A 23,609-nucleotide genomic window follows, 5' to 3' on the forward strand; every position below is an offset into this window, starting at 1 on the left:
ACGGGTATCCATGTATTAACTATTTCCGTTTTTAACTGCATATCTGCATTTACCGCTACATTGACCAATCACATACTTCATCTTGACCAGTAACGCCACCTGTCGCGTCATTTCCGGGGACAAAAGATACGGCTATGCCGAAAAATTCATTTGTACCATCGACTATAAATGACTGGAATTGTGTTACCACCAAATGTACACAGCAGGATAAACCAGGGACTCTTATTATACGTCCCTGGATAAACGAACAATTTTAAATTAAGGCTGCCCTCGTAGCTATATATAAAGCTACTAAAGAACATATGCACACTCGCCACCCTGTATAAATTTTACTCGGAGTCAATATCCAGTACAGATACAGATACAGATACAGATGAAGCTGCAATGTAGATAAGTGATGAGAACAGGATGATTGTTGAGAAATTTATTGAAATATGTTTTCTTTATTAAGTCGGGAGGATGAAGGGAATTGAAATTTCTTGTTGTGAAAAAGAAAACAAAAGAGAGAATAAGTCTGTGCAACTCCAGGCAATTGTATTTTATATTTAAATTTCCCGCCAAAACACAATTCTATAATATATATCAACAGTTCATTAATTTGGCGTATATATCTCTTACCGTTATCGCTCCTATTAATGTTCGTATGTATTGACATTAAACACAGATCCCCTTTATGTAAATTAGCCTTGCGATTTCCATTATGTAAGTGGAAATCTAATAACTATAGGGGCCTAGTGCGTCCCGTTGAAATTATCCCCATTCCGTAAATTCAACAAAACTTATCAATGATGGCGGACACGTCGGCCCTTCTTGTCAACCAGAGAGTGATACGGGACCGTTTGCATGCGTGGGAATCTACCACTGACTCTAAAGCTCCACTCACAGGCACACAGAAGGATGTTTTGGTGGAACTGACATCAAAAACTTCAGAAAGACATTTCCCTAAAGATGTCAGTACTTTCAGTCTGACCGAGACTAACCGGCCCTCATACTTGTAACTGCTCAATATACTGTCGCGTCCACATCGCGGAACAATAGATCTAGATTTTACTCTTTGATTACTCGTTTATCTGTCAATGTTGATGGATAAGAGTGTGATAATATTTTTGCATGTGTTTAATATTTCCTGGAAATCTGTGCAAATGCTTGGACTGTGCAAGTCTGGTACATGTACCGTACGTCCATGCGCAATATAAAAATTCCATCACAGTGAAACTCACCAATAGCAAATGCAAATCCATCAACATCACTAAAATATAATTATCTTCACCACCACCACCACCACCACCCCCCCCCCCCCCCCCTTCCAGTATTAATTATAGACTGTAAGTCTTGACCACGGATCCTTTGTGGATGTTTATAGAGCTGTACAATGTAGCAGGACTGGACTGGGTCGATTATCGGTGACCAGGTAGCTCAATTGGTAGAGCATCCGGCTACTGTTCGGAGCTCCCGGGTTCGAACCCTGGTCTGGCCGCTACATTTTCTCCTCTCCTGTTACAAAATTGGCGCCCAACTAAAATACCCACGGTGGTGGTATATATGAAATACCCACGGTGTGTGTCTTCGAGGGCGAAGACTTGAAAAAAAGGAGGGAGGTGTGTAGCAGGACTGGACTGGGTCGATCATCGGTGACCAGGTAGCTCAATTGGTAGAGCATCCAGCTAGTGTTCGGAGGTCCCGGGTTTGAACCCCGGTCTGGCCACTACATTTTCTCCTCTCCTGTTACAGAGCCTTATGTTTCACTGCTTGACTAGGATATTTAACATTCTTGTTATAATTGCAGGCATATCAATTCTTATATCAAACCACATTTTTGTATTATCAGCTGCCGGAGGATGAAGTTTCATTTTCAATGTCCAAAACCCCTCCTTCCCAGCTGACTAATGACTCCCAGGGACCTAAGAAAAGTGCCTTGTCAAATGATGCAGAAAAAATTGACACAGCTCAACAGGTAATAGGAAAATAGTGATATGTGTATAGCAGAACTGGACTAGTTAGGGTAGAACCCAGAAGGCAGGGGTAGCTCAAATGGCCAGAGCTTCAATCTACAGTAGATGTCATCCTTGCATTCTTTTCTGTCTTACTGCATATGTACTGAATATATTTTGATTAATTTTAACTTTTTCTGTGAATAGAAAATTCTTTACTGGTAAAAAGCATTCGCAGTTGATTATGTTTCAGTTTTTCTCCTGGTTCTCCACTGTTGAAGAGGACATAGAGAGAGATGAGGAGATACCATACAGGTGAGAAAAACTGTTACTTACCATTGATAATTTGGTAACTGAGGGTTGGAAGAATGTGGGTGTGAGAGTCATTTAATTTACAGACATTACAAACAGTGTATACGGTAAACCTCCGGTTAGTTCGAACAAAATTAAATAAATATTGACGAACCTGTTCGAATTATTCGAAATTATGCTTCAGAAAATAAGCGTGAGTTCGAACTATTCGAGTCAATATCGGCGAAAATCTCGGCAGAGTAAAATCATTAGACACAAACACATCCATCGTAAATCTGATACGTAATAACGGCGGCCTGAACAATGGCACATTTATAAGTAAGTAAAATGATAGTATTTTATTTAATTCAATGTTAATTGATCGTTAAACATTCTTCATTCCGTGATACTTATGATGGTTATTGCACGAAGCCGCTTGGTTAATGTGTAGCTACAGTAGGCCCCAAAACAGTACAGTACACGTTTCATTTGTGACACTAAAGTTAAACATTTGAACAGTATAATCTTTGCATGGTTATATTTTTTATCTGAATCAGAAACTATCGCAATATTATTGTAATAAATGGTCTCTTTAATACATCAAAAGCAGTCTACATATAACCTGTTGTGTTTACGAAAACACTACTGTAAAAATAGGCAATATTATATGTTGGTAAATTTAGGTCAGAACATCAACATTTCTTCTTTTAAATATGCCCAGTCGTATTATCTACCAAACATAGTTGATACCTGCAAAATTATCCATCACTAATTAGGACACCTGTGGATTGTTTTGACTGGATATAAATACTTTTCACGTCACTCAGCACGATCGGTCAGCCGATCCTTTAAAACTTTATCGCAAGCGACACCTCGCGTGGCCTGCTTACCTAGCGTGAGGTCGCAGGTTTTCAGGTAATACCTTGATTGGCAATACTTAAGAGATGTCCAGTCACAATTAAATAATCATAATGCTAACTAAAGATAACACTAGTTATATGTGAAAATACACGGACGATTTCTCAGTTTGCCATATAGCGCGAATACAAATATCGCATGTTATTTATACATTGTCGGGGCCTAAATTTGCAATTGGCTCTCTCGTGTGTGGTGTATTTTGCAATGTAAAAAAACTGAATTAACGCTAAAAAATATGTGGCATATATTAAATCACAGACACATTCTAAGCTAATGATCACGCATACAATCTAATAACCTAAATGTGCTTGCTGATCAAATTTAAATCTTGTCATTTTTTCTGGGCCAGTCATCGGGGCTGAGTCGTCGCGAGCTTTCAATGGAGTTTGCCGAAAAAAATGTTACTTTACGTTCTTCATTTGACAAGTTCGAACTATCCGAAATGGTGTCAGTCATAAACTGCCAGAGTTCGAACTATTGATAGCTAAAAAAATATTGTTTTTCTAGGAAAAAATGTGTGTTCGAACTATCCGCGTGTTCGAATTAATCGGAGGTTTACCGTACATTATTCTGTAATACAATGATGTCAGTTTAACTCAACTGTAAAAATGTGATGTAAAATTTACAGACGTTACATAGAGGAGTTAAGGGAGTATCAGAAGCAGTGTGATTCAGTCTTGGAAGAAGTAGGAACTGCTCTAGACTACCTTTGCAGTCTCCAGGCCCACTATATCCACGTATCCACAAAGACAAATGCTCTCCATGACGCCTGTGAACATCTGTTGGCTGAACAGGTAAGTCAATATGCATTCATCATGTACGTACATGTATTTCAAAAAAGAAACTGCTTCATAATTTCGGAGAAAGTAATCCTACAATAATGTATACGTAAATGCTTAGAAAACAAGATATATATTTATAGCCAATAGTCACCATCACCGTGTATAAGCCAGCTGTTGGGGGGGGGGGGGGGGGGGGGGGGGATTAATGCCATAGAGGGGTAAACATTTCCAATGGAGGCAGACACCAGGCAATGGCAAAGTAAATATTTCTCCAGATATTCAACTTATATCATTGATTTAACTAGCGCACAGACCGCAGCAAGGAAAGCACTTTCACCAGAACCAGATGTTTCATCTTTTCTCAAATATTTCAACAATATCCATTTGGGATGAAATGTCCTGTTCCGGTGAAAGTGCATATATATTGAATATCTGGAGAATTACTTACTTTGCCACTGCCGGGTGCCTTCCTCCCCCCTCCCCCCTCCCCCTATGGAACTCAGTTGGTTTATACACAGTGTACATGTACCAGCATATATTATTTTTGTTTTCCATTAGATTATAAATCTACATTATTATTATCAATACAAATGTGTTGGGTATTTAGAGACAACTGTGTTAAATGTACCTCGTATTTACTTGGATATCCAATCATAAGACAACATTACCCATGTTTCATAATTTGTGCTTGCAGACAAGACTTATCAACACAGCAGAAAACATTAGCAATAAATTGTCATACTTCAATGAACTGGACCGAATATCTTCAGTAAGTGATTTTAGAATTGTGTTTCAGGTTTGATTATGAATTGTGTTTTAATACATGAATACAACTCTAAATCCTTGATTAATTATTTTTTTTTGAAAGTTTTTCCTGACTTTGAGGGGAAATTGTCACCTGAAGGAATTAAGGAATTTTTTGTGCTGGAAATGTGTAAAATGAGGGGAAATGGTGCTCATAGATTGATGGATTTCATGTCTGTACAGGAAAACATAACCAGATTTACAATAAAGATTTCAGGAATTTTGATGACTTTTTCATTAAGGTGTGTGGGGGGGCATACACAACTGGGAATGGTGCTTTAGGCAGGAAAAACAATTCAAGGCATAAGATAAATTGGTCTTGTCATCATGAAGTGTATGCCCCCTCACATATTGTCATACTGTAAAAGTAATTGTAGTGTACTTTAGTGGAAACAGATTATGGTGGAAGGACACATTGACACACCATGTTACTTATCATAGATAGCTATGACAAATGTGCTGAAATCAAAGTTAGAGCATCATGCAATCAATACCAAGAGTGACTAAAAATACGTACATTGATTATTATTTTACAGTTACTATGTTCAATTGATTAACCTGCAATGTATTTCAATATGAAACATGATAATATTAGGTTTTCCCTTGTTTCTACATATATTATTATAATATTGAAACTTTTTCAATGTATAGACAATGGCTTTATTTCTTGTTTCAGAAACTTGGTTCACCCACCCTGACTGTCACCAATGAATCATTTGTGCCCATGTTGTCTCGGCTAGATGAGTGCATTTTATATATCTCCAATAATGTAAGTAGAAAATATTCCACAATATCATACTACATCAGTTATACATATATACTGCATCAGTAATACATTTATACTGCATCAGTTATACATATATACTGCATCAATAATACATTTATACTGCATCAATAATACATTTTATACTGTCCAACAGTAGTACATTAAAATTTGTATACTGCATCAGTAGTACATTTATACTGTCAATCAGTTATACATTTATACTGCATCAGTAGTACATTTATACTGTCCATCAGTTATACATTTATACTGCATCAGTTATACATTTATACTGCATCAGTAATACATTTATACTGCATCAGTAATACATTTATACTGCATCAATAATACATTTATACTGTCCATCAGTTATACATTTATACTGTCCATCAGTTATACATTCATACATGTATCAGTAATACATTTATACTGTCCATCAATAATACATTTATACTGCATCAGTTATACATTTATAAAGCATCAGTAAAACATTTATACTGTCCATCAGTAATACATTTATACTGTCCATCAGTAATACATTTCAAAAATATTCTTCTCTCCTCTCAGGTATGGTAGAATCAAACATTCTTCATAGAGTCTTAAGATGCTTAACCAAAATTGTGAATTTCATCACCCTGGGGTCTCTTGTTTGCCCCTGGGGAGGGGGTAAACTTTACTATAGTTTATATAGGGAAATCACATTTGAGACTTTTATTTGTTAGATTTGTATTGGAATTCCTTCTAATTTAGTTAACATTATCAGCATGGGATGACAGTTTGATGGTATGCACATGTTGGCCCTGACTGACCGCCAGGGGCTGATGGGTGGGGCTAAAAAGGGTCAAATTGACTAAAATTTAAAAAATCTTCTTCTCAAAACCCACATAAAATAAAATGTAATACTCTTCATAGATTGAAGAGTCTTAAGGTGCTTTACTTAAATTGTGAATTTCATGACCCTGGGGTCACATGTTTGCCCCTGGGGAGGGGGTAAACTTTACTATAGTTTATATAGGGAAATCACATTTTTGACTATTATTTGTTGGATTTGTATTGGAATTCATTCTTTCTTGATTAACATTATCAGCATGGAATGACAGCTGAATGGTATGCACATTGTTAACCCTGACTGACGACCCCTTGGACTGATGGGTGGGGCCCAAAAGGGTCAATTAAATTGACTGAAATATTCAAATCTCAGGTGACTGTTAAGGCCCATGGGCCTCTTGTTCTTTTATTCAGACATTAGTTTTCACCTCTTATTATATTTTCAGGCACGCTGTAAGGAATCAGCAATTTACCTCGCCAAGTTTAGACACTGCCTTGCTCGGGCTTTGAACCTGATTAAGTGTCATGTGGTTCACATATTACAAGTGGCTACACAGCAAGTCCAACCCACTAAGGTCAGTGTAAGTTTAGACTTGGATATTGTTATTATCTCACTGGTTACGAGTAACCGTGAGCTAATGCTGTACCCCCGGTGTCCGTGTCGGCGTCTGCGTCCCACCCTACTTTAAAGATTTTGGGATCAGTTTTTGTAAAAAAAGTATACACCTCACACCCTTCTAATTTGGTTCATACATTCATTAGAGGTCTAGGAGTGACGTTTTTGCAAAATCATGCTGAAAAAAATTGTGATTTTTTCGCATTTTACCATTTTGTGGACTTAACTTTTTTAGCACCAAAATCCACTTTAAAGTTACCAAAATCCACTTCAAAGTTTTTGGGGGTAAGTCCAAAAGTATGCATCTCATACCCTTCTAATTTGTTTTATACATTCATTAGAGTTCCAGGAGTGATGTTATGGCAAAATCATGCAGAAAAAAATTGTGATTTTTTTTGGCATTTTACCATTTAGTGGACTTTTTGGCACCAAAACCCACTTTAAAGAATTTGGGGGTAAGTTTTGGAAAGCTTGTAAGTCCACACCCTTCTTATTTAGTTTATACATCCATTAGAGGTCTAGGAGCGATATTATGTGACATACAATTTCAAAATGACATGCTTATGCATACATAAAAAATGAATGTATAGTGTGATTGCTGCCACCGGTGAGCTTTCGCAATCATTGATTGCACTTGTTTTTAAGTTGTTTCGTTGGTTTGCATAGTTACTTCAAAAAATATTTTGATATATTTACAGGATTCCGTCAGTATTGGTGATAATGCTTTTACATTATTCTATGGAAAGTTTCGAGCTAATGCTCCTCGTGTGAAATCGCTGATGGAGGAGCTGGAACAGAGAGTAGATAAAAGTTCCGAGTAAGTTGCTACTAGGTGATTCTCATTGAAAATGTAACATTTGAATGTAAGATTGAAACCCCTTGAAGTCCACTTTTTTTTACATGCAATAAAAGAAAGCATAAAATTTGAATGCAGCAGAATTTGAAAATTAAAATATTATCTGCGTTCTTGAAGCTCTGTTTATCACACAATGTAGGGGTGACAATGTCTGATGTTCAATCTTTGAAACCTGTATGATTTTGAAACCAATATGAACTATTCACATGATTGACAGATATGTACAGATACTGGCTGACTGTCATCAGTGCTACTTCCAACAAAGAGAGGTGTTACTGGGACCGAGTGTCGCATCAACTGTCACCGATCTGGCCACCAAACATACCCGTGACCACTGTGCTCTGGTTAGTGTGTACAATATCTAATAAGACAATAAGACCACTCATATCTATCACAGTTCAGTAAAAATTCAACAACATATTCCACATACTTATAAATGGTCATGCAATAAACCCACCTCTCCTTAGAGACAAATGTGTTGTGTTCCTGTGGTTATTTAAGCATTGAACGGCTTTCAAGCGCGCTTCATGGAATTTGCCTCTGTCCAGTTGGCATTCATATTGACTATGAATGCCAACTGAAAGCCGTTCAATGCTTATATTTACCATCTGCGATTTTTTATTTGTCGTGCGATTTTTTTTTTGAAATTTTCAAATTCAAATTTCAGTTGGCAGTTCATAAGCTGGTGAACTCGCAACTGAATTGGTAGGGTTATATAGTGGCAGTGCCATACAATGGTAAATATAACAGGATAGATACAATATGTAATGGCAATGGTGGTCATGTCTTTGATCAGTAAAACTCAATCATGATATATATATACTGCTACATACAGTAGGAACGTCGTTAACTTGAACTCGGAAAACTTGAATACCCCGTTTAACTCGAAGTACTTGGTCATTCCCGACCGAATTCTGTCTTTATCCTTATAAAAAGAACTCGAAAAACACAGATAATACGAAGTGAAAATTAGGTCCCAACAATAAAAATCTTATTTGAAATAATCCAATAACTAAAATTATCGTTTTTGAGTCTAACAATGTGATCGATGGTTTGCTCCAAAAATGACAACTCGCTTAATTTGAAAACTTTAAATTTTCTCTTAGTCCTGTCGAGTTGAAGTTAACGAAGTTCCACTGTATCTAAAAAAATCTTAGATTGTCTCCATCCTAATTGATTAAACAAAACAAATAGACCAGTGACTTTTGCTGAGTTCATGCATTTTCTGAAATCTGGTTCACTTTGCCGATGATTTGTGATATCAGTACTAACATTCATTGACCTTTCATATCAGCTAAAATTATTGTTCATGATGTGCCAGGGTGAGTATTGTCGTTTACAGTTACCATTTGTGTGAACATTATATCTCGCATTACACTTCTACAATTATATTCTGAATTCTTGAAGGAAGAATGTTTTTGCTCCTGATATTGTTGTTTACATGGTTTATTCATGGTCTTTATTGTTTTCTCTGCAGATGAGAAGTGGATGTGCCTTTATGGTCCATGTATGTGAGGATGAACATCAGCTCTACTTTAACTTCTTTTCCAAACCAACTCCTCGGCTAGAGTAAGTAGTCAAGAATTTCACCTCTGAAAAAAAACCTTCAGAATCCCATTTAAAAATTTATTCTATTTTTCATTCATCAAAACATGTTGATCATTATTATGTGTGAAATCAGGTTTACTATTGTGACTACTCTGTCTCCCACAAATAGTGATTGTTTGTAATGTTTTGTTGTGCTGCCTTTGATGTGGAGCAATTTTTTTCACTGATTTGCTAATGCATTCATATGCCATTTAAATGCCAATGTGTTGCTAATTGGTATTGGTATAATCATACTAAAACCTCTACAGTTTGTTTTGGCATTATCCAAACATAAATAAAAGTTATTTTCTTTTAAGTTATTATTTTGATATCTAAAATTACTTTTACACTGTGAAGAAAGAAAGAAAGCAGAAAAGAAAATGTTAAGCAAAGAGAAAATCTAAAATTACTTAATTTTCATTCCTTTACTGGCTTCTGCTACCATGCAAGGTGAAAGGGCTTGTGGACATAATAACTGAAAAATGAGGGATCTGCTGATGTTCATTAAATGTTCTCCTTTACCATAAACAATGTATATGTATATATGTATGTAAACATTTTGTTTTTATAGTGTAGGGCTTGATAAGTAAAATAATTTCATTATCAATTCTGTTGTTTGGGGCCGCGGTGGCCGAGTGGTTAAGGTGTCCCGACACTTTAACACTAGCCCTCCACCGCTGGGTTGCGAGTTCGAAACCTACGTGGGGCAGTTGCCAGGTACTGACCGTAGACCGGCGGTTTTTCTCCGGGTACTCCGGCTTTCCTCCACCTCCAAAACCTGGCACGTCCTTAAATGACCCTGGCTGTTAATAGGACGTTAAATAAAAACAAACCAAACTGTTGTTTCAATAAAACCAAACAATCATAGACTGCTTATTTACTACAAATGGAATAGTAAAACTTCTAAAAGTGTTTCAAAGTTTGCCACAAAAACTTTGTACTTCGTAACATTCCCATAAAATATGATTAATTGTCTCCCTTTCTGTAATGCAAAACGTACAGAGAGGGTTATTTGTATAAGATTTATCTTGTAAATATAAGAGTATTTGTTATAATGTGATGGTCTATTCAAAACTGTAAGCCATTGAAGTTTTGTACTATTAGTTACCCTGAATGGAAGACAGTTTATCTTTTACCATGTATCATTATTGAATTCAAATATAGTTCCCCATTTAATTTGAGCAGATATATTGGTATTTTTTCTAATGAGCACTTTATAAAAGTCTTGAGATCCTTTTTTTTCATTTTCAAAATGATTTCAAGACCATGATGGTATGATTGGATATTGCAGAACTTTGTTTGGAATCTGATCATTTTTAAGATAATTTAAAAAGGCCTTTGTACTTTTTAATAATCCATGGTACTGGAGATCATTGGATATATGTCGCCATGTAATTCAGAAAATTCATTCAAAAAAAGAATGAAATGATTTAACCTCGACTAGATCATCAATTATCACGGTTCCTTTTTCTTAATAAGCCAATTGTGAAAAACAATTTTTTTTTCACCTACAATTACATAATTGTACCATAAAGGTGATTTAAGCACAGAATTAATCATCAATCTTATATAGCTCCTCTCATCTAAGTTTGCTTGAAAAATTTGTTTATTACAGCTGATGTAAATTTGTTTGAAGTATTCGCTACCAGAATTAACCACATATAGGAATATTAACTTGACTTTTCAGGTCACCTTAGACGATAAGTCTCAACTGACCTATATATTCTAATCGCCTTTTGTCCGTCATTGTGCGTCGTCCGTCCTGGATTGTCCGCCTGTTAACAATTTACATTTTCAACTTAGCTTCTTCTCAAAAACAGCTGAACCAAATTTAAAGAAATTTGACAGGAAGCTTCCATGGCCAAAGGTCAACCAAAAGTGTAAATTATATGGTCCCAGTTCCCCAGTGGCCTGAGGGGCGGGACCAAAAAGGGTAAAATTGTCTAAATTCCAAAAATCTTCTTCTGATCTCCTAGATATGGTAGAATCAAATACTCGTCATAGATAGAAAGATAGAAAGCTAATTACAACGACAATATTGACCCTTGTTGCTTCAGCAAAAGTAACCATCTCCATGATGACATGATATGTACAGTTAAGATGCACACATGCTATTGTAGGAATTCCTACTCGAAATGGTTACTTGCTTCCAGTCCTCCATGTAGCGTATGTAATATAAGGGAGGTAACTGGGAAGGGTACAGAACCAGTCTAAGAAACTGGATTTTCCTCCCAATTTTCAAAATCATTAATATAAATTGTTCACTAACCCAGCAAAAATATCTTATTGCTTTGTAGGCATGCAGCCATTGTACTCCCCTGTTTTTACATTTTTATGTTGTTATATGTTTGTTTTCAGTGAGATGTTAGAGCACCTGTGCAACAGTCTTTATGACATGTTCCGGCCACTTATTATCCACATCAACCATTTAGAAACACTCTCCGAGTTATGTTCCATTCTCAAGATAGAGATGTTGGAGGAGCATGTACAGAATAATGGTAAGGAATCCAATATGTCCCAGTAATGTACCATCCTCAAGATAGAAATGTTGGAGGAGCATGTACAGGATACTGGTAAGGAATCCAATATGTCCCTGTTATGTACCATCCTCAAGATAGAAATGTTGGAGGAGCATGTACAGAATAATGGTAAGGAATCCAATATGTCCCTGTTATGTTCTGTCCTCAAGATAGAGATGTTGGAGGAGCATGTACAGGATAATGGGGAAAGGGGTAATCTTTTTCTGCTTCTTATCAAAAGCACTTAATAGAACATGATAATGTAAAAATGAAAGCACTTCATAGACCATGATAATATAAAAATAAAAACACTTCAAAGACCATGATAATGTAAAACTTTCAGAACTCCAGAATTATTTAAGCTTCAAGCATGCATAACAGAACCAATAATATACTGCAATGATGACTAAATTACAATTACATGTATTTGATACTGGCTAATCTAGTTAATCTTAGTAATTCAAAGCAGTCTTACACATCAGACAAGTAAGAGTTGACCACTGAATTGGATTCAAGTCAAAGTCGAATGGTGCTCCCTATTAATGGTGCATCGCCATTGGATACCTATACTTTGCGACCTATGACAGAAAATAGAATTTTTAAAAATCTGGATAATAACCCCAGGCACTGCTCCCTAACTGTCCCAATAAGTCGTGATATAGTCCTCTCATAGCCAAATAAATAAGTAAACGCACTTCATTAAAATCTATTGCAGTCCAAGAGCTGGGAGCATTTGAGACGATTTGTAAACAGATGTTGATGGACGTACAAGAGAGACTCGTGTACAGGACGTATATCTGTATCAAGGCAGACATCCTCAACTATAAAGCTGCTCAGGGAGACCTGGCCTACCCAGAGAAGCTGGAGATGATGGAGGTTTTAATAGATTTTTATATAAACATGATGTTTGACATGTACATCAAGTTTGCTGGTATAAGCATGCTTGACACAGTAATAATTCACAACAGTGGTGTCCTTATAGATGGCGAGACAGATAAAAAATAGCAAGCTTTGAGAAAATTATGTCTGTAAGTTAGTCCTCTACTAGAATGTCCAAAGGGCTGTATATTGTTAGTCTGGTACTACTGGATAGGAGTGTGGTATTTTATTGTCAGTCTGGTAATACTGGATAGGAGTGTGGTATTTTATTGTCAGTCTGGTACTACTGGATAGGAGTGTGGTATTTTATTGTCAGTCTGGTAATACTGGATAGGAGTGTGGTATTTTATTGTCAGTCTGGTAACACTGTATAGGAGTGTGGTATTTTATTGTCAGCCTGGTACTACTGGATAGGAGTGTGGTATTTTATTGTCAGTCTGGTAATACTGGATAGGAGTGTGGTATTTTATTGTTAGTCTGGTACTACTGGATAGGAGTGTGGTATTTTATTGTCAGTCTGGTACTACTGGATAGGAGTGTGGTATTTTATTGTCAGTCTGGTACTACTGGATAGGAGTGTGGTATTTTATTGTCAGTTTGGTACTACTGGATAGGAGTGTGATATTTTATTGTCAGTCTGGTACTACTGGATAGGAGTGTGGTATTTTATTGTCAGTCTGGTACTACTGGATAGGAGTGTGGTATTTTATTGTCAGTCTGGTATTACTGGATAGGAGTGTGGTATTTTATTGTCAGTCTGGTACAACTGGATAGGAGTGTGGTATTTTATTGTCTGTCTGGTAATACTGGATAGGAGTGTGGTATTTTATTGTCAGTCTGGTAATACTGGATAGGAGTGTGGTATTTTATTGTCAGTCTGGTAACACTGGATAGGAGTGTGGTATTTTATTGTTAGTCTGGTACTACTGGATAGGAGTGTGGTATTTTATTGTCAGTCTGGTACTACTGGATAGGAGTGTGGTATTTTATTGTTAGTCTGGTACTACTGGATAGGAGTGTGGTATTTTATTGTCAGTCTGGTACTACTGGATAGGAGTGTGGTATTTTATTGTCAGTCTGGTAACACTGGATAGGAGTGTGGTATTTTATTGTCAGTCTGGTAACACTGGATAGGAGTGTGGTATTTTATTGTCAGTCTGTTACTACTGGATAGGAGTGTGGTATTTTATTGTCAGTCTGGTACTACTGGATAGGAGTGTGGTATTTTATTGTCAGTCTGGTACTACTGGATAGGAGTGTATTTTATTGTCAGTCTGGTAATACTGGATAGGAGTGTGGTATTTTATTGTCAGTCTGGTACTACTGGATAGGAGTGTGGTATTTTATTGTTAGTCTGGTACTACTGGATAGGAGTGTGGTATTTTATTGTCAGTCTGGTACTACTGGATAGAAGTGTGGTATTTTATTGTCAGTCTGGTACTACTGGATAGGAGTGTGGTATTTTATTGTCAGTCTAGTACTACTGGATAGGAGTGTGGTATTTTATTGTCAGTCTGGTACTACTGGATAGGAGTGTGGTATTTTATTGTCAGTCTGGTACTACTGGATAGGAGTGTGGTATTTTATTGTTAGTCTGGTACTACTGGATAGGAGTGTGGTATTTTATTGTCAGTCTGGTACTACTGGATAGGAGTGTGGTATTTTATTGTCAGTCTGGTACTACTGGATAGGAGTGTGGTATTTATACAATTAAAGGTCACTGTTTTGTCCATCAGTCTGTGCTTCACTCTGCCTGTCTCACGTTACCTTTTTATATAAATACTCCAAATGATATGTTAGGACTTGACAGTAGAATGTCACCCTATGAATTGGGTCCAGTGCAATAATCCATGCAGAGTTATTGCCCCTTGTTCAATAGAATCATATTTTCTAGGAGAGATGTACCTCATGGGTTTTGTGTGTATTGAAATTTGGTCAAAATACAGAATTACCAGTCAGGTACTTTAAATTTTCTTCAAAATTGTTTGGAGGTGTTCTTTGGACTAAGATGTATGGTTGCTTGTAATACTCTAGATTATTCATCTTCATCAGCTTTGTTTGAAGATCGTAAGTTAAATTTCATTTTTTTAAATTAAACTGTAAATCTATATAACATATTGTTTCTTCAGAGCATAGCGGAGGGTATTAAGAATACCCAAGAAAGTTCAAGGACATCATCTACATCCTCCACAGGTGAGGGTCACAGAAGGTCATTGTCAAATGTCTCCAACACAAGTCTGGAGGTAGCCCAGATCACGGACGGGGAACATAAGGAGATGGGGCCACCTGTAGGAGGAGGCGACCCTCAACACCCCCAGGGTATGTACTGAACTGATGTGGAATGATAAATTCTGGTCAAGCTACATCAAGCAGTACAGAACAAAACAGTAGAAGATGAGCTGATGTTACTGCAGTAGAACCCCACATACTTGAATACCCCAAAAATAATTGGGAATTAACCAGTAAATTAAATCAGTTAAAATATGGTTGCCATTCGAATACCATTCATTTCATACTTATTTTTCCAGCACTCTTCTCACAGCTTTTAAGGTCACCTGAGACCAAGTCTCCAGTGACCTATTCTAATCGCCTTTTGTCCGTCATCGTACATGTGTCATGCGTCCTTAAACAATTTACATTTTTGACTTCTCCTCCAAAACAGTCAAACAAAATTCAATGAAATTTGGCAAGAAGCTTCAATGACTAAAGGTCAACCAAATTGTGAATTATATGATCCCCACCCCCAGGGGCCTGAGAGGCGGGGCCGAAAAGAGTCAAATTGATTAAAACTTAAAAAAAATATTCTTCTTTGCTCTCAGATATAGTGGATTCAAAAACTCTTCATGGATGGAAGGGTCTTAAGGTGCTTTACCAAAATTGTGAATTTCATTACCCAAGGGTCTCACATTTGCCCCTAGGGAGGGGGTAAACTTTACTATATTTTATATAGGGAAATCACACATTCCAACTTGGTTAATATTATTAGCATGAAATGACAGTTTAATGGTATGCGCATATTGGCCCTGACTGACCCCTAGGGGCTGATAGGCGGGGCTAAAAAGGGTCATATTGACTGAAATTTTAAAAAATCTTCTTCTCAAGACCCAAATAAGGTAGAATCAATTCATCAAATACTCTTCATAGATAAAAGGGTCTTAAGGTGCTTTACCGAAATTGTAAATTTCATGACCCTTGGGTTCAATGTTTGCCCCTAGGGATGGGGTAAACTTAACTATATTTTATATAGGGAAATCACCCATTTGACTATCATTTGTTAGCTCACCTTCCCCAAGGGCCCCTAACCATATAAAGCAATGCTGGGCATCAAGAGATAGACACAATCCTGATGAGCCTGGAGTTCATTCTGGGTTATTTTGAAGCGTAACCATATATAGCATTGTTAGACATCAATAAATAATTAGTTATCAACAAATGGAACATGAACATTATTTTGACATTTAAATTTGTTCAAATCAACCAGGTGAGCAATACAGGTCCTCTGGGCCTCTTGTATTTGAATTGGATTAATTATGTGTCACTAGCTTTTGTGCTACATTAGGATTTACTTTTCTAACTTAGTTGGGTTTGTAATTGACATTTATATACACATGTATAACTTTGATTTATATTAATGTAATCTTCTGTAACATATACATGTATTCCTTAAACAGAAGTGTTTTTTTAGCTAGATATATATGCATGAACATGAGAAAACCATTAATCATCAGTTAATTCCAAACTATAATCTCATAGAAAGGATTAAAACAATACTGATTTATGAAAAATTCTTGGTTAATTTCGCTGAAATATTTTAGATCTAAAGGAAAGATATGTTAGGTAGGAACCTCAATGTACCATTCTGTATTATGGTTATATAACTTGATTTGTTATGTAGGAACCTCAATGTACCATTCTGTATTACGGTTATATAACTTGATTTGTTATGTAGGAACCTCAATGTACCATTCTGTATTACGGTTATATAACTTGATTTGTTATGTAGGAACCTCAATGTACCATTCTGTATTACGGTTATATAACTTGATTTGTTATGTAGGAACCTCAATGTACCATTCTGTATTACGGTTATATAACTTGATTTGTTATGTAGGAACCTCAATGTACCATTCTGTATTACGGTTATATAACTTGATTTGTTATGTAGGAACCTCAATGTACCATTCTGTATTACGGTTATATAACTTGATTTGTTATGTAGGAACCTCAATGTACCATTCTGTATTACGGTTATATAACTTGATTTGTTATGTAGGAACCTCAATGTACCATTCTGTATTATGGTTATATAACTTGATTTGTTTGGTTATGTAGGAACCTCAATGCCTCTCTCTCCTGCTGATCTCCATGGTATGTGGTATCCGACAGTGCGCCGGACACTGGTCACTCTGTCCAAGCTCTACAGGTGTATAGATGTAAGTACACAACTTGGCTTTTTACATAACAGTAATTACCTTCCCTGTCAAATTAAAGTAGATTCAGAAAATAATTACTTTTCCACGGCCCTTCCTACATTTTTTTTCTTTTAAGCTCACCTGGTCTGAAGGACTGTTGAGTTGATACTGTGGTCAACTTTACACTACTAGTCATGAATTACTGAGCAGATTTCAACCATTCGGTGTGGAGCATCAGAACCAGTTTTATTTTTCATAAACGGTAAACGGCCTGAAAGGACGGGGCGAAGCAGGGGAATTATGTACCGAAAAAATGCTTCTTCTTGAGTAGGAATTAGAGGATTTGGTCCATATTTGGTCTTAACTCTTTCACCACTGTAGTCCGTAATGAACTCCTCCAGATCAATGGATAGTAGAGTCTACTAAAGTAACATAGGGGTGAAAGGGTTAAGTATCCTTTAAAAGGTATAGTGGAACCTTTTTTGTATAAATGGAAGGTCTGGTTCCCCAGGAGCCTGTGGGGTGGGGGCCCAATAGGGAAAGCATAGCAGTTACTTTAAAATAAATCTTATCAGTATATAGGAATGAATAGATTTGATCCATATTTGGTCTGAAGCATACTTGGGTGAAGGGGAACCAATTTTGTATAAGCAATGGGCTCTCTAGGGGCAGGGCCAAATAGGGAAAATATTATAGCAAATTCTACAAAATCCTACTTCTGCAGAAATATAGAGTGTTTCCCTATATTTACTGCCATATCCAACTGAGAGAGACAGACCCTCTGGCTTACCTGTCAACTCTCAGAAATTGAAATGTGTGAGAAAGTGCGTGAACAACATTTTCGTCTCTTCAGCTGACTTGTATTGTCACTTTGCTCATTATTAAAATCATTTTGGATAGTATTTTAACATAAAACAAGGACACGACAGTCTCTTAATAATTATATAGTTTATTTAAAGGTAAATAAAAACAAGACAACACATCTAAAAATACTTTAGCTTTTCAATGTATCATAACAATTCTAGTTGGATGTAATTCAATAGATAATAATGAGATTCATACAAACCAAACTATAAATAAATAAATTTAATTATGTGTTTCTAAAAACATTTTTTTGAAAATATGATCCATAATCTCTTTATTAACTTAATATGTTATTCATTCAAATTCTTACTAAACATGTAACATTTCAAACGCATATAATTATTACTCATACAGTGTAAATGCACACATTCTGTTACTTTCATTTTTTAACCAAAACTATTGTGCAGTTAAAAAAAAACCCAGAAAACAACGACTATTCATTCCTACAGATACAGAACATATTTTGATCAATTTCATATTGTGTCGTTTTTATAACTCGGGGAGGAATAATCATATCTTCAATCACCTATGTTTGTTCTTTTAAAATGTACTCGATGGAACTGATTTATTTGACTTTTATATCGTTATTTTTCCGTTTGAATAGGTCGTTATGATTGAAACATTCTGGAAGCCATACATCAAATTCTAAATTTTGCAAATTATTTTCCTACCATGGTCAACTTTGAAGTGTTTCTTGCATACATGGCAAAACACGAAGTCATTTCCCTTATCAGAACGGCTGATCCAGCTGAACTCCTTTTCCCAAGCAGGTTGATACTTTGATGCATACCTCTTGTTCATCTTCGGCGGGGTAATCATCGTCAATAAACATGGATAACCGCATAAATAAAGTTTTGTAAAACTCAATCAGAACAAAGCCATGGAAGCATGGGTCCGAAACGGAACATTTTTTCGTACTGGAAAAAAAATAAAGAGTTCCAAAGGGAGATAAATAGGCTTGCAATGCAATCAATTTGGCAGGATTTTCAAAATTTTACCGTATGTCGTCAGAATACGGGGATTTCGGGGGATTTTACATATGTGGGAAATTGCGATAACTGATATAAAATTGCTGGGGAGAAACGCCGTCCGCCGCCGTGCGTAAACTTTTCACATTTCAATCTTCTTCTCAAGTTCCACCAGTGGGATTAAGCTGAAAACTTTGCCTGAAATGATCCTGAGATGATCCTGACCAAGTGTTGTTATTTTTCGGGTCGGTCCGAAATCCAAGATGGCCGCCATAGCCGCCATCTTGAAAAACACATTTTAAACTTCTTCTCAAGTTCCACCAGTGCTGCTGGGCTGAAACTTGCCAGAAATGATCCTGAGATGATCCTGACCAAGTGTTGTTATTTTTCGGGTCGGTCCGAAATCCAAGATGGCCGCCATAGCCGCCATCTTGAAAAACACATTTTAAACTTCTTCTCAAGTTCCACCAGTGCTATTGAGCTGAAACTTGCCAGAAATGATCCTGAGATGATCCCGACCAAGTGTTGTTATTTTTTGGGTCGGTCCGAAATCCAATATGGCCGCCATAGCCGCCATCTTGAAAAACACATTTTAAACTTCTTCTCAAGTTCCACCAGTGCTATTGAGCTGAAACTTGCCAGAAATGATCCTGAGATGATCCTGACCAAGTGTTGTTATTTTTTGGGTCGGTCCGAAATCCAAGATGGCCGCCATAGCCGCCATCTTGAAAAACACATTTTAAACTTCTTTTCAAGTTCCACCAGTGCTGTTGGGCTGAAACTTGCCAGAAATGATCCTGAGATGATCCCGACAAAGTGTTGTTATTTTTCAGGTCGGTGCGAATTCCAAGATGGCCGCCATAGCCGCCATCTTGAAAAACATATTTTAAACTTCTTCTCAAGTTCCACCAGTGCTATTGAGCTGAAACTTGCCTGAAATGATCCTGATATGATTCCGACCAAGTGTTGTTATTTTTTGGGTCGGTCCAAAATCCAAGATGCCCGCCATAGCCGCCATCTTGTAAAAAACATTTTAAACTTCTTCTCCAGTTCCATTGGTGCCATTGAGCTGGAAATGGGTGAGGATGTCAAGGAAGGGAAGCCAACATAGTGTTGTTATTTTTTTGGCGTCGTAAAAACTTTGACATTGCAGCAATATGGCGGCCATTTTGTAACATGATTGCGCAATCATGGTTTTCCTGAACAATGCCTATTTCAAACTTCTCAAATTCCACCGGTGGGATTCAGCTCTAACTTACCAGAAATTATCCTTAGATGGTCCAGACCAAGTGTTGTTATTTATTGGGTCGGTCAGAAATCCAAGATGGCCACCATGGCCAACAGTGTTACTATATACATGCTACAGAGAATGCATACTACAATAATATAAGGGTTTTAATTTAGAGTCAGATGACTGTTAAGGCCCCTGGGCCTCTTGTTAACTTATGTTATTCAAACGCATATAATTATTACTCATACAGTGTAAATACACACATTCTGTTACTTTCATTTTTTAACCAAAACTATATTGTGCAGTTAAAAAAAACCCAGAAAACAACGACTATTCATTCCTACAGATACAGAACATATTTTGATCAATTTCATATTGTGTCGTTTTTATAACTCAGGGAGGAATAATCATATCTTCAATTACCTATTTGTTCTTTTAAAATGTACTCGGTGGAACTGATTTATTTGACTTTGATATCGTTATTTTTCCGTTTGAATAGGTCGTTATGATTGAAACATTCTGGAAGCTATACACCAAATTCTAAATTTTGCAAATTATTTTTCTACCATGGTCAACTTTGAAGTGTTTCTTGCATACATGGCAAAACATGAAGTCATTTCCCTTATCAGAAGGGCTGATCCAGCTGAACTCCTTTTCCCAAGCAGGTTGATACTTTGATGCATACCTCTTGTTCATTTTCGGCGGGTAATCATCGTCAATAAACATGGATGACCGCATAAATAAAGTTTTGTAAAACTCAATCAAAACGAAGCCATGGAAGCATGGGTCCGAAATGGAACCTTTTTTCGTACTGCAAAAAAAAGAGTTCCAAAGGGAGATAAATAGGCTTGCAATGCAATCAATTTGGCAGGATTTTCAAAATTTTACCGTATGTCGTCAGAATACGGGGATTTCAGGGGGATTTTACATATGTGGGAAATTGCGATAACTGTTATGAAATTGCTGGGGAGAAACCTGTACAATACGGAGGGGTTGGCAGGTATGATCTGGGTCTCTTGTTTGTTAATTTTGATTCTGTTGGACTTCTATCTTTCTGGCTCACTTATCTACTTATATTTACATACTTATATTTACAGAAGACAACATTCCAAGGTCTCTCTCAGGAAGCACTGCAGTCTTGTATACAAAGTTTACAGAACGCAAAGGAGGGCATCATCAAACGAAAGGTCTGTTTTAAGAAGATGAAATTTGGTCTGGAGCATCATTGGTCAAAGGGTCATCTAGACACACCGTATAACCCAGATTATATCCGGATCATCTAGACACACCGTATAACCCAGATTATATCCGGATCATCTAGACAAACGGTATAACCCAGATCATATCCGGATCATCTAGACACACCGTATAACCCAGATTATATCCGGGTCATCTAGACACACCGTATAACCCAGATTATATCCGGGTCATCTAGACACACCGTATAACCCAGATTATATCCGGGTCATCTAGACACACCTTATAACCAAGATTATATCCGGGTCATCTAGACACACTGTATAACCCAGATTATATCCGGGCCATCTAGACACACCGTATAACCCAGATTATATCCGGGTCATCTAGACACACCATATAACCCAGATTATATCTGGGTCATCTAGACACACCGTATAACCCAGATTATATCCGGGTCATCTAGACACACCATATAACCCAGATTATATCCGGGTCATCTAGACACACTGTATAACCCAGATTATATCCTGGATCATCTAGACACACCGTATAACCCAGATTATATCCGGGTCATCTAGACACACTGTATAACCCAGATTATATCCGGGTCATCTAGACACACCATATAACCCAGATTATATCCGGGTCATCTAGACACACCGTATAACCCAGATTATATCCGGGTCATCTAGACACACCGTATAACCCAGATTATATCCGGGTCATCTAGACACACCGTATAACCCAGATTATATACGGGTCATCTAGACACACTGTATAACCCAGATTATATCCGGGTCATCTAGACACACCGTATAACCCAGATTATATCCGGGTCATCTAGACACACCGTATAACCCAGATTATATCCGGGTCATCTAGACACACCGTATAACCCAGAATATATCTGGGTCATCTAGACACACTGTATAACCCAGATTATATCCGGGCCATCTAGACACACCGTATAACCCAGATTATATCCGGGTCATCTAGACACACCGTACATGTATAACCCAGATTATATCCGGGTCATCTGGACACACCGTATAACCCAGATTATATCCGGATCATCTAGACACACTGTATAACCCAGATTATATCCGGGTCATCTAGACACACCGTATAACCCAGATTATATCCGGGTCATCTAGACACACCATATAACCCAGATTATGAAAGTGAAAGCAGTGATAGGCGGCCGATGACAGATGACAGACTTACGTTTATGTCTGGAAAAACAAAATCGAAAGTGTGGCTGCACTTCAAACAAGCCCCAAACTAAACAAGGCGATATGCACAAGTCAATTAAGTAACATATAGTCTACTTTAAAAAAGAAAAAAATGGAATTGTAAACATTTATTGAAATGGTATCAAATGTGGAAGTTTTCTTTAATTTCATTGGAGGTAAAATACGTATACTGTTTACCTGCTATTTATATACCTAGTAGGCTAGTATCTACATCTTAGTGGTAAATTAAAGAACAACAAATTACATGTCACAGAGCACATGATTATAATTTGATTTAGATCACTGCCTCTTCTTGGGATCGAACTTGGGACTTCTGGCTTAATTTGTCTAGTCTCACTCTCAACCGATCACGCTAAAGAGAAGATCTCTCTAGCTGAGCGGTATGTTGCGGCTATTATTTACCAGGGTTATATTCTCCCCCTTCAGGAAAAAACTCATCCTCGAGTTTCCAGGGGTAACAGCAATGCTTGCATGTGGAGCAAGACTGAGTATTTCTTCCGAGTCCCTACATAGGCTCCAATGTAGCAGAGCGCATGATCAATTTAATTTAAATCACTGCCTCTGCTTAGGGTCGTACGCTCAACCGAGCTAAAGAGAAGATCACTCTTGCCGAGCGGTTTATTGCGGCTAGTATATAACCACGGTTACATACTAATTACAGCTTACTATTAATATTGACATTGGATCTATGAATATAGATGGAATTGATATCTAAATTTGAAAATAATTGTCCTTAAAAATTGTTATCTTCGTTTTGAATAAATAAGTAATTTTTAAAAGTTCATCAGTCTAGATTTTAATATTTCACTATTGATCAAAAAATTTTAAAAAACACAAACTAAATAGGAATAAGCAATTTTATTTACAAGATATTGAAAGACATTCAACACTTCCAACAAAAATGAGC

The 23,609-nt window shown here is 36.9% G+C and overlaps 1 protein-coding gene across 2 annotated transcripts in view; it reads left to right on the plus strand.

Annotated features, from left to right (window-relative positions):
- The first annotated feature begins 784 nt into the window (after positions 1 to 784).
- LOC117342505 (conserved oligomeric Golgi complex subunit 3-like) overlaps positions 785 to 23,609 on the plus strand; it is a 33,560-nt gene continuing 10,735 nt past the window's right edge. For both annotated transcript variants that reach the window (XM_033904679.1, XM_033904680.1), the window contains exons 1-15: positions 785 to 950; positions 1,829 to 1,954; positions 2,185 to 2,246; positions 3,769 to 3,934; positions 4,617 to 4,691; positions 5,403 to 5,495; positions 6,764 to 6,892; positions 7,632 to 7,750; positions 8,007 to 8,133; positions 9,267 to 9,358; positions 11,735 to 11,874; positions 12,611 to 12,771; positions 14,904 to 15,093; positions 17,107 to 17,207; positions 21,347 to 21,436. In XM_033904679.1, coding sequence (XP_033760570.1) covers positions 786 to 950; positions 1,829 to 1,954; positions 2,185 to 2,246; positions 3,769 to 3,934; positions 4,617 to 4,691; positions 5,403 to 5,495; positions 6,764 to 6,892; positions 7,632 to 7,750; positions 8,007 to 8,133; positions 9,267 to 9,358; positions 11,735 to 11,874; positions 12,611 to 12,771; positions 14,904 to 15,093; positions 17,107 to 17,207; positions 21,347 to 21,436 — 1,836 coding nt within the window. In that variant the 5' untranslated portion in view covers position 785. The remainder of the gene's footprint in view (positions 951 to 1,828; positions 1,955 to 2,184; positions 2,247 to 3,768; positions 3,935 to 4,616; positions 4,692 to 5,402; positions 5,496 to 6,763; positions 6,893 to 7,631; positions 7,751 to 8,006; positions 8,134 to 9,266; positions 9,359 to 11,734; positions 11,875 to 12,610; positions 12,772 to 14,903; positions 15,094 to 17,106; positions 17,208 to 21,346; positions 21,437 to 23,609) is intronic.

The sequence above is a fragment of the Pecten maximus genome, chromosome 14 (assembly GCF_902652985.1).
Source record: "Pecten maximus chromosome 14, xPecMax1.1, whole genome shotgun sequence".
NCBI lineage: Eukaryota > Metazoa > Mollusca > Bivalvia > Pectinida > Pectinidae > Pecten > Pecten maximus.